This window comes from Carassius auratus, chromosome 5 (assembly GCF_003368295.1).
Source record: "Carassius auratus strain Wakin chromosome 5, ASM336829v1, whole genome shotgun sequence".
In the NCBI taxonomy this organism is placed as follows: domain Eukaryota; kingdom Metazoa; phylum Chordata; class Actinopteri; order Cypriniformes; family Cyprinidae; genus Carassius; species Carassius auratus.
The window spans coordinates 8,316,074-8,327,111 of NC_039247.1; the positions used below are offsets into that span (position 1 = coordinate 8,316,074).

The 11,038-nt window shown below is 36.0% G+C and overlaps 2 protein-coding genes across 2 annotated transcripts; one reads left to right on the forward strand and one right to left on the reverse strand.

Annotated features, from left to right (window-relative positions):
- Window positions 1–901: 901 nt before the first annotated feature.
- On the reverse strand, window positions 902–4,480 carry LOC113073371 (thiosulfate:glutathione sulfurtransferase). Its single transcript, XM_026246283.1, has 4 exons — window positions 4,145–4,480; window positions 2,363–2,485; window positions 2,118–2,280; window positions 902–1,108 (listed from the first exon to the last, which is right to left on the reverse strand). The coding sequence occupies exons 1-4, from the start codon at window positions 4,275–4,277 to the stop codon at window positions 1,054–1,056; spliced, it is 474 nt and encodes a 157-aa protein (XP_026102068.1). The 5' UTR covers window positions 4,278–4,480; the 3' UTR covers window positions 902–1,053.
- Window positions 4,481–5,106: 626 nt separating this feature from the next.
- LOC113073387 (cystatin-B-like) lies at window positions 5,107–8,165 on the forward strand. Its single transcript, XM_026246284.1, has 3 exons — window positions 5,107–5,308; window positions 6,938–7,039; window positions 7,737–8,165. The coding sequence occupies exons 1-3, from the start codon at window positions 5,237–5,239 to the stop codon at window positions 7,863–7,865; spliced, it is 303 nt and encodes a 100-aa protein (XP_026102069.1). The 5' UTR covers window positions 5,107–5,236; the 3' UTR covers window positions 7,866–8,165.
- Window positions 8,166–11,038: the final 2,873 nt, after the last annotated feature.

The following is an 11,038-nucleotide window of genomic DNA, read 5'->3' on the forward strand; positions in this document are numbered from 1 at the left end:
CTTATACCACGCTACAATGCTCTACCTCCTTTGCTATCCTAGGAACAACCACAAATCCAGCGTTTTGTGACCTTAGGGAGAGTGATGCTTTTTCACATTTGGCTCCCAAACTCTGGAATAGCCTTCCTGATAATGTTCGGGGTTCAGACACACTCTCTCTGTTTAAATCTAGATTAAAAACGCATCTCTTTCGCCAAGCATACGAATAATGTATCTCTTAAATTGTGAGTGTAGTTGCATCTGATCAAATGCGCATTCTTATTCTTTAGCTTGGGTTAAACTAATTAATTTTACTTTGTTGGGTCAGCAGCTATGCTAATGATGTCTCTATTTGTTTCTATGTTTTGCCGTAACTAGGATTTACACAAGCTCCAGTCTGGATCAGAACACCTGAGAAGAGATGATGCTGACCCTCAGAGGACCTCAGATGATGCTAACCCTGAATCAACAACAGAACTAACAAATATTGCTACAACTGTGACTGCATCATATAATAATTATTAATTATTAATAATAATAATAATGTTCATCATCTGGCTGACTACGTCTTGTATTAATTTTTCTACAAATCCTGTCATACGTGCACAAACTGACAGTCACCACTTATAAGCTATTACTAAATATTGTAGAAACATAATTTTCTGTAAAGTTGCTTTGTAACGATTTGTATTATATACAAATAAACTTGAATTGAATTGAATAAATTTAATAACTTTTTTGTACTGTTTGTTTGAGCTATTTGGGAAAACATAAATCTACCGCAAATAGCTTAAAATATTTTTAGCTGGATCTATTGCTGTGAAGTTTGTGCTGACAAAATCATGTCAAAATCATTCTACGGCATAAAAACAACCAAACTATCATAAACATTTGCAATGCAACATTCATTATTTATTTTTAATTTATTTTATTTCTTTACCAAAAATATATAGATACATCTGAGATATTATGAATAGCACATTTTTGGTCTGTGTTGTCGTTTTAACAGTCAAGCGCTGTATAGATTTCATTCTACATCTTCATGGTCCTTCACCAGGAGGAAACAAGCTTGGTTTACTGAGGCTCCAGCTCAATCCACTCGCTGTATCCTCCAGAATAATGACGGGCTCTGAGAGACAAACACACTCACCATGAGTTTCATTACTTGAGAACATAAATTAAATGAGTTGTCATGAGGTTTTATAAGAAAAAAAGCCAATATAATATTTTAGAGCAAAAAAATTATTTGTGAATTTATTTTGCCGACTGTTTTGAGATTCAGTGTATGTAAATGTCATAAATCATAATTGTGCTGAGTATGAAACAAAGCCTCCTTCAACTACTGGAAAACAAAACACTAATAATATATGTAACTGATCAGCAATATAACTGATGCCACTTCAGGTAAAAGAAAATAAATAAATAATAAAAATAATAAGTTAAAAAAGTGTTTTAAATTATAAAAAGACTTGTTTAGCAAAAAAAAAAAACATAAGCAAGACTTGCTACTTGAAATACAGTAGAATAAACAATATCTATATCTATATCTATCTATATATCTATCTATCTATATATATATATATATATATATATATATATATATATATATATATATATATATATATACATATATATATATATATATATATACATATTTTATTTCAGCTAGTTTCTCATTTTCATTTATATATATATATATATATATATATATTTTTTTTTTTTTTTACTATAATAGCAGATAGTTTCCTAGTGTAAGGGGATAGAAAATATAGTTCATACAGTAGAAGAACCATCACATCTATGGAGAGTTCCCATAATGATATGAATACCTCTGTGTGTGTGTGTGTGTGTGTGTGTGTGTGTGTCTGTGTGTGTGTGTGTGTGTGTCTGTGTGTGCACTAGGACACAAATCTGTATAATGACATGGGTATGACACAGATATTACAATATGAAGTTGGTCTACGAGGACACTACCTGTGTCTCAGTTACTCAGAAGGCTTAAAAACATACAACATTTTTTTGAATGCATAAATTTTTCTTTCAGGGGTAAGTTTAGGTGTAGAGCGATACTACAGAAAATACAGTTTGTACAGTATAAAAACCATTACACCTATGAGTGTGTGTGTGTGTTTATATACTTGCTGTATCCCAGATCTCTTGCGGTCTCCAGCGCGCTGAGGCTGCGGACGCCTCTCTGGCAGTACAGCACAAAGTCTGAGTCCTCTAAACCGGGCTTCGGGACGCCGTAGCGCTCTCTAAACTGATCTGGGTTCAGTCTGAGGGCCTGCTCCACGTCTCCCACTGCATGAGCAGAAACACGGTAACTCATCATGTCTGTGTGTGTGTGTGTGTCTGTGCTGATCTGTGTGTGCTGGTGACTTACAGGGAATGTTAGTGGCTCCTGGAATAAATCCTGCTTCCAGTTCGTCTGGTTCACGCACATCGAAAAGCTGCACGCTTCCGGTGGACATCATGTCCTTCAGCTGCTCGTACGTCACAACATCATCTGAAACACACGACAGGTGAACACGGACTCCATCCTGATGCTAACTCATACTGCAAAGCTGTGTTTACTAGTGTATTCCATCTATTAAATATATTTTAGCATTTAATATCTGATATTACGGACAAATATAGATCAGTAGAACTACAGGAGGCCCCAAAATAGCACAAGTGATGTGTTGAGAATTAAAATAAATACTATTTTATGATTTCAAACCTAGTAGATTTTTTTTTGTGAATGATTTTTTTGGTTGGTAAATTTGATTAATGTTTTTAAAGTCTCTTTTGCTCACCGAGACTGCATTTATTTGAATAAAAACACAGTAAGAACATTAATATTGTGAAATATTATTACAATAAAAGCACTGTTTTTTGTTTAAATGTATTGCACAATGTAATTTATTTCTGTGATGCAAAGCTGAATTTTCAGCATCATTACTCCAGTCTTCAGTGTCACATGATCCTTCAGAAAAGAATGAAAATTCACCGATAAGTTGCAATGAAACAATTAAGATAAAAGGACATATCAAAGTATAAATGACAGGATTGGGCCATCTATAGAAAAATATATATTTTTTACATTTAAATAAATATTATGTTTATTTTGCCCCCCAAAACTGATTTACAGTGCATCATCCCGAAAGAAAAATTAAGAAAAAAAAGTATTACTTAATGTGTGTCATAGTGCAGATTCTCGTGGGAATCTAGACTCCCACCCAAACACAGTTCATGCTGATTTAGTGACCTGTATGAATCAATATTCGTCATAAGGGTCTGTCACAGTAATTAATTAAACTAAACTAATATACTCAGTGGGAAAGTTGGTTTTTACTCGTGTTTTCACAAAAAAATAAATGCAGGATAAGAATAAGATGTAGTAATACACGCTAAATATCACTAGCTAGTCAAGAACATATAAGAAAGACAGAAATCCACTCACTTCTCATGACTAAATTACTTTGTAGTTTTAACAAGAATTAATTCACAGTCAAATTAAAACATATTCATTTATATATATATATATATATATATATATATATATATATATATATATATATATATATATATATATATATATATATATATTTTTTTTTTTTTTTTTTTTTTTTTTTTTTTGGATTATTATTATTTATTTATTTATTTATTTATTTATTTTTTACTAGTGGGTGCAGGACACTATATATAGTATAGTGAGTATATTGAAATAAAGTAAACCGTGACAAACTATACCCAAAAAGTCTTCATACATTAGACAACCATTAAAAAAAATCGGGGACCAAAAATATTTTTTATTTAATTGCTAATGTGAGCTTTTTACACCAAAGAATGAACAGAATCTAGCATTGCATCCTTAGTAAACGGTTGAGGTAAACTAGTATAATCTAATTGTGAACTTAAATGTAACAGCTGACTGCTATTCAACCGACTTTGATTTATTATAACCAGGCAGGTTATGACAAAGGAAAAGGAACGCTGATGATGCAACTCTGACCCATGCGTCACTGACCCATACGTGCAATCTCTCATGCTTACTATGAATGACAGTGTTACTTTCCCACATTCAGCCACTGGAATACAAATCTGACACATTAAAGTCGATTTTTTTTAAAAACATTTCTCTAACATCTTCATCATTTCAGACAGTGCGAGCTCAATACTTTACCTGTATTTAGAGGTCGATTGTGAGATGTCTCGGTCCATTTGTTGCATCGGTCAGCTCCATCATCGCATTGATCCGCTCTGAATGCTGAGACACACAGAAGGAGCAGCGCCACTAGATGCGTCAGTCTATTCATCTCTATCGAATTCTATATAAGATACGTGCGCTTTTGAGTAAAGATAGGATTAAGTCTAAAATAAGCAGCTATGACTGATCTAAAGCAGTTTGTTTGGTTTAACTACCAGCGTATGAATGAGGCGATTACACGTATAGGAGTGTCGCTGGTCGCGTATGTCTCATATAAGCAGATTTTCTTTGTGGGCGTTTTATTGTGTATATATATATATATATATAATTTTTATTTTATTTTATTGGAGATGTTTCAATTTAATCGTTTAAACTTGTTAATCTAAACGAATAAGCAATGTCTTATCCAGACACGTTTTTTGTTTAATTGTTTTATTTTTTATTAAATCAAACATTTATCTAGTAATCACTAGTAATCACTTGTGATCGGTCCGTTCAGATCAGCACTGAGAAAAGTAACGTACACCACGTGACGGGGTCGCTTATGTTAACGCTTCTGCAGCTATCTGGACAATAATGTAATCGTTGAGAATTTAATAAAGTAATTCTAAGAGCCGTTAAAAATCGAAAACATCGTGTGTAATTAAAATAGAAAAAGTTATTATTTATGCCACCGGAGTTCACCAATCAGAGAGAACGCCCGGTCTGATAAGCCACGCCCACAATTTTACTTCTCCTCACATTTGTGTTGGTCTAAACCAAAATATAAGAGGAAATTACCATGATATATCAGATGCCATGATACATAAATGTATTTCACGTATTCCTTTTATACAAGATTTAGTTATATATAATTACTGTTATAGTCATAACTCATGTGAAATTGTTGTTGAATTTTTTTTTTTTTTTTTTATCAACCCCCACCTCTTCCGACAACATGGTACATTCCGCCGATGGCTCATAGTGGTGTAAACCACATAAATACTGTAGCAGTGACATTACTCTCAAACTGGACTGTGAAAAACAGTTTTTCTACATCTCGACACCGATCAGCGAAACATTACAGTAATGGCGACACTGGTTGGAGGTCCATCCGTGGTGAAGCAAGCCACTGCTGAGGTGCAGAAGATCTGCGATGAGGTGAGACTGGAGCCTCTGAGTGTGTTTTGATGCTGTAAGTCAGCTGATGTAGGAATGCAAGTGGTGTGTATTTATTAGTTTGTATATTTATTAGTTATTATAAGCTGTGATCATTATTTATTAGTTAGCTCTGCAAGTGAACGTTGCATTATAGTGGCATCCCAAAGAGGCACAAAATCACTTTCAATTACTTTCACATTAAATGTTACCTCCTGGTTGAATGAGCTGCACAACTCAATCCCTTCTTCAAGAAACGAGTAACACACATCTCTCCCAACTTCATGTGATCTCTAACTCTAACTGTCTATTCTGTCTTTTTGTTTACTTTTTGTTTAGGATAAAAAAAATGATCCTTGTGCATTCTAGCATTCTCTATTCTTCTTAATCGTTTTCTTTAAAAAAAGCTTCTAACACTAGCATTCTGTATTATTTTTCTATTCTTTTGACTTATTTTATTTATAAAAAGCCCATATAACAATAGCATTCTGTATTATTTTTCTATTATTTTGACGTTTTATTTTATTTATAAAAAAGACCCTCTAACATTACCACTCTCTATTCTATTTCTATTCTTACTTCTTGCCTTCTTTTAAATTTAATAAATAAAAAGAACCTCTAACACTACCATTCTCTATTTTTTTTGTTTTATTTTTATTAGAATTTTTTTCCCTGATTCTATTCACTTGTATCCTTTTAATTTATTATTTAAAAAACACCCTTGCTACGTGTACTGCATTAGATTAAACAAGACTTACATATTATTCCCCTATTGTTAGTTTTGACTGCTTCTGTTGTATGATGTATGTTGGATAAAAGTGTTTTAAGTGTTTGATTTTGCCTAAAGTGTATTACTTTATAGAGTTAGGTGCATCTATATTATATTTGGACTGTTTTTGTATGAGCTGTTCCTAGCCTTTTCCATACTCTTTTCTTCCTATCATTCTGGTACAGGTTGATATTAATCAAAAGAATCCTTTTCCAGAAGAAGTCTGGCTTTTTTTAGATGTCTTTTGGCCAAGTCTAATCTGGCTTTGCACCTTGTGGTGAAGCCTCTGTATTTTCTCTCGTGAAGTCTTCTCCTTGACAATGACATGCCTACCCCCTAAAAAGTGTTCTTCACTTGGTTGGACATTATGAAAGGGTGTTTTTCTTTATGTCCAGACCTTTTTATGTTTCTGAGCTCACCACTGAGATCTTCTTTTCTCAGAAAGCACCGAACTGTAGATTTGGCTGCTCCTAATGTTCCTGCTATCTCTCGCTGAGGGATTGGTTTTGTGTTTGAAGTCTAACAATCATCTGTTTCAGTTGCATGGGGAGTTTGTTTGACTGAATGATGTGGGTTCACAGCAACAGCTTCCCAAAGCAAATAGCACACTTTTACCCGTTTAACTGATTTAGAAATAAAGGAGGAATAGCCCATCTTCTTCACGTCACGCGTTATTGAGGAAGCATTCATGTGTGTGTCGTAGTAAGCCATCAAACTTGAAAAATCACATACTGCAAAACCGGTTTTTTCAGTCGAGATCAAAACACATGACATTGTTTACTGAAAAAGAAGCACATTTTAGGACCAGATTAAATTAAATTAAACATGTTTGCATTAATTCTGAAATCTGTCTTTTGATTCAGGTCAAACATCACGCTGAAGAGAAGGCAGGGAAGAAGTTTGCCGTTTTCATTGCCAAATCTTTTACCGTACAGGTTGTGGCCGGAACCAACTACTTCATCAAGGTAAACTCTGAAGACCAGGATGTGATCTTATCTTAAGGCAAAAACATTTAAAACATTTATTACTCATCCTCAGAACCAAGATTAGGATGAGTTTTTTTCTTCATCAGATTTAGAGAAATGTTGCATTGCATCAGTGTCTCATCAATGGATGCTCTGCAGTGAATGGGTGCCGTCAGAATGAGAGTCCAAACAGCTGATAAAAACATCATAATAATCCACACCGCTCCAGTCCATCAGTTAATGTCTTGAGAAGCCAAAAGTTGCATGTTTGTAAAAAACAAATCCATCATTAAGGGGTTTTTAACTTAAAGCCATTGCTTCTGTCCAAAATACAGTCCGTGAAAGAAATGAAAAAGTCAATTTCCTGTTGTCCTCTATCATGAAAATCCCATATATTTATTTAGAAGTGTTTCAACGGTGCTTATTTCTCTCCTGATTCAGACTTTTCCACTGGAGACAGCAGTATTATGAGTAGATGACTCATATTTGAGCTGGAAATTAAAGTTAAAAACGTCTTGATGGATTTGTTTCTTACAAACACGCAGCTTTTGGTTTCTCAAGACATGAACTGATGGACTGGATTGTGATGGTTTTATCAGCTGTTTGGACTGATATGTTACAGCTTGCCATCTGCTTTCTGAAAGTTCAAAGCATGTGTAAAAAGCTTTTTTTTCATGCTTCGCATCTCTCTCTTCAGGTAAATGTTGGAAGAGATGAATTTGTGCATCTGAAGGTTCATAAGCCGCTTCCTCACGCTGGAGAAAAACTCCAGCTGCACGGGATCCAGACGTCCAAATCTCAACATGATCCTATTGAATACTTCTAATACATAGACACAGAGATAATAAAACACCATACTGTATACAGAATAGGCTGATATATGGGATATAATCAACTAATGCAGATATAAAAGCTTTATTCAGTGCTACACCATTAAAACATCTCCAGTCCAGTGCCTACTGTATGTAGAAGAGTTTTATTACAAACACATCTTTGTTTACTTTCACAAACATTGTATTGTGGTGAAATTATTGCAGACTGGTTTGAATCATCATTCCAAAGGTTTTATAAAAGATTATGCTTCTTCTAACCTAAAGGGCAATAAATTTCTTATTTCAAATGGCAAGTCTTTGTTTTATTAACACCTGCTAACAGAATGTACTCCGAATGGTAAAATAATGTTGCAGTGCTTCATCAGCTACAATAATGAAGTTGGTTGAGAGAAATTAAGAGGAAGGGTGATGACTTAAAGGGTTAGTTCATCGAAAAATCAAAATTATGTCATTAATGACTCATGTCATCACCCTCATGTCGTTCCAAACCCGTAAAACCTCAGTTTATCCTCTGAACACAGTTTAAGATATTTTAGATTTAGTCTGAGAGCTCTCAGTCCCTCCATTGAAGCTGTGTGTACGGTCTACTGTCCATGTCCAGAAAGGTAAGAAAAACATCACCAAAGTAGTCCATGTGACATCAGAGGGTCCATTAGAATATTTTGAAGCATCGTAAATACATTTTGGTCCAAAAATAGCAAAAACTACGACTTTATTCAACTTTGTCCTCTCTTCCTGTCACCAAATCGAACTGAATCGTTTTAAACGGTTTACGTCTCTAATACGTATAAATCCACAAATGACTTAAACTGTTAACTTGTTTAATGTGGCTAACACTCCCTCTGAGTTCAAACAAACCAATATCCCGGAGTAATTCATTTACTCAAACAGTACACTGATTGAACTGCTGTGAAGAGAGAACAGAAGATGAACACCGAGCCGAGCCAGATAATGAACAAAAGACTGACTCGTTCTCGAGTCAAGAACCGGTTGCATCAGTTTTCGGATCACCAGTACTTCTTTTGGACAGTTCGATTCAATAAACCGGTTGAAAAAAAGGGTTCACTGGTTCTTTTGCGCTCGACGTAATTGCGTCATTGGAGATTGATTCAAGCCTTCAGTTTACCCGCACTCATAACACTAGCACAGAATCAGTTCAGAATCAATCACCAAAAGAATCAGTTTGGTTCAGACGCTCTGTGTGTTGGTCTGCTTCACGCTGAATCACACATGCGCAGTATCATCAGCTCCTCGATTCTCGAATCGGACGTGTCCAACAGAAACGGTTCTTAACACCTCATTTTGAACGAATCTCTAATGTGACTCAGGAAGAACGAGTCATCTCGGGGGATGATTCAGTCGCGCATGCGCATAGTAATCATAGACAGTAAAAGAAATGGACACAGCGACCCCATTGGAACTCAATTGAGACAAGTGAAGCCCATTTTTAGCGTTTTTTAGCACTTCCGTTTCTGACGCGCAGACTCAAACTAAGCTAGACGACGTCAGCAACTTGTCTGACAGATGTAAATCTTCTAGTAGCTGTGTGTGCAAACTGCCATCGTTAATCTTGCAGAGACGGCGAGCTTGAGCGAGGAGTTCTTTGGCGTGAGTGAGCAGGAGTAAGTATTCTGATTAATTATCTCCCTTGACTTTTTATACCTCCACGTCCCCCCGATAGACTCATAGACAGTAAAAGATTGCCTGCGAGCTTCTCCTCCTGTACATACGGTAATTTCTCTACTGTGCGACAGAGAGTCTATAGCCTATTTTTTACAAAAACTGTTTCTACGGGAACATAAGGTAGGATACAAGGTAATGGAGCCTTTTATACATTTTCGTGTTTCTTTAGAAATAATTAATGGACAAATGGAGTCTTTAAACGCCTCAGATGTAAAGTTATTCGCTATCAAAGTGACGCCAAAATGAATGGGAGTCAATGGGATGCTAACGCAAGTGAAGTTCTGCTACAAGATGGCGGCACGCGGCCGACTTCAACTTCCGGTCGACTGGTAGTAAACAGGGGGGCAGGATTTCATATTTTTTTGAAGCACCCCTGTGCGCCGCCATTGGCTAGCGGACCCCCACCTGCTGTTAGCATTCCATTGACTCCCATTCATTTTTTTGCTTCACTTTGACAGCAAATAACTTTACATCTGAGGCATTTAAAGACTCCATTTGTCCATTCATTATTTTGAAAGAAACACGAAAATGTATAAAAGGCCCCAATACCTTGTATCTTGCGTTATGGCCCCATAGAAGCAGTTTTTGTAAAAAATAGGCTTACGATTGCATTATAACCTACGACTCTCTGTCGCACAGTAGAGAAATTACAGTATGGAGAGGAGGTGAAGCTGGCAGACAATCTTTTACTGTCTATGAGGCAATCGGGGGGACGTGGAGGCATGAAGTCAAGGGAGAAGCCCATAGAGAGTCCATAAAAGCAACAGGACAAAATTATTCAACAATGTCTGCAAGATTCGGTGGGTGATTCAGATTTCTCTTGGCACAGCGGTTAGAAGATTTACAGGTTGCTCATGTAACATCTACGTCAACAAGTTCAGTTTGAGTCTGCACAGTTCGCTCGACCCCCAGGAAGTGCGTACTTCTAAGTGACTTCACTTGTCTCTGTTGAATCCAATGGGGTCGCTGTGTCTATTTATTTTACTGTCTATGGTAGTAGTTCACCTGTGTCAGTCAATGCCGTCTTGAGCCGAAAGGGAATTGATTAACACGTGATTAAGGAATGACTTGAACCTGAAGACTTGTCAGACAAGAGCTGAGGTGAGCTAATCACAGACTGAAGACCCAGGTAAACAATGAATTCATCTTTTCTGTATCTATAGCATAGTTTTGTATTGTTTGTAGTGTGATCAACGTTTGTGTAAGTACTAGATGTGTTGGGGAAGTAACTGTCAGGGTATTGTAAATAACCTCTTTAATTGTAATGTTCTTGCCAAACCACTAGGGGGACTCAGTGAGTACTGAATAGACAAGTGACATGTAAGCGAGTAAGGGATGTTCCTCATGTAAACAAGCCAAATGCAGTGTGGTTCTACATGGCTCTTCAATAAACTAAATAGAGACGATTAATGCTGTTAATGACGATTAATGATGGAGCGACGACAGTGAAGGACGAGAGAGGACCAGGCCTGGACTTTATTTT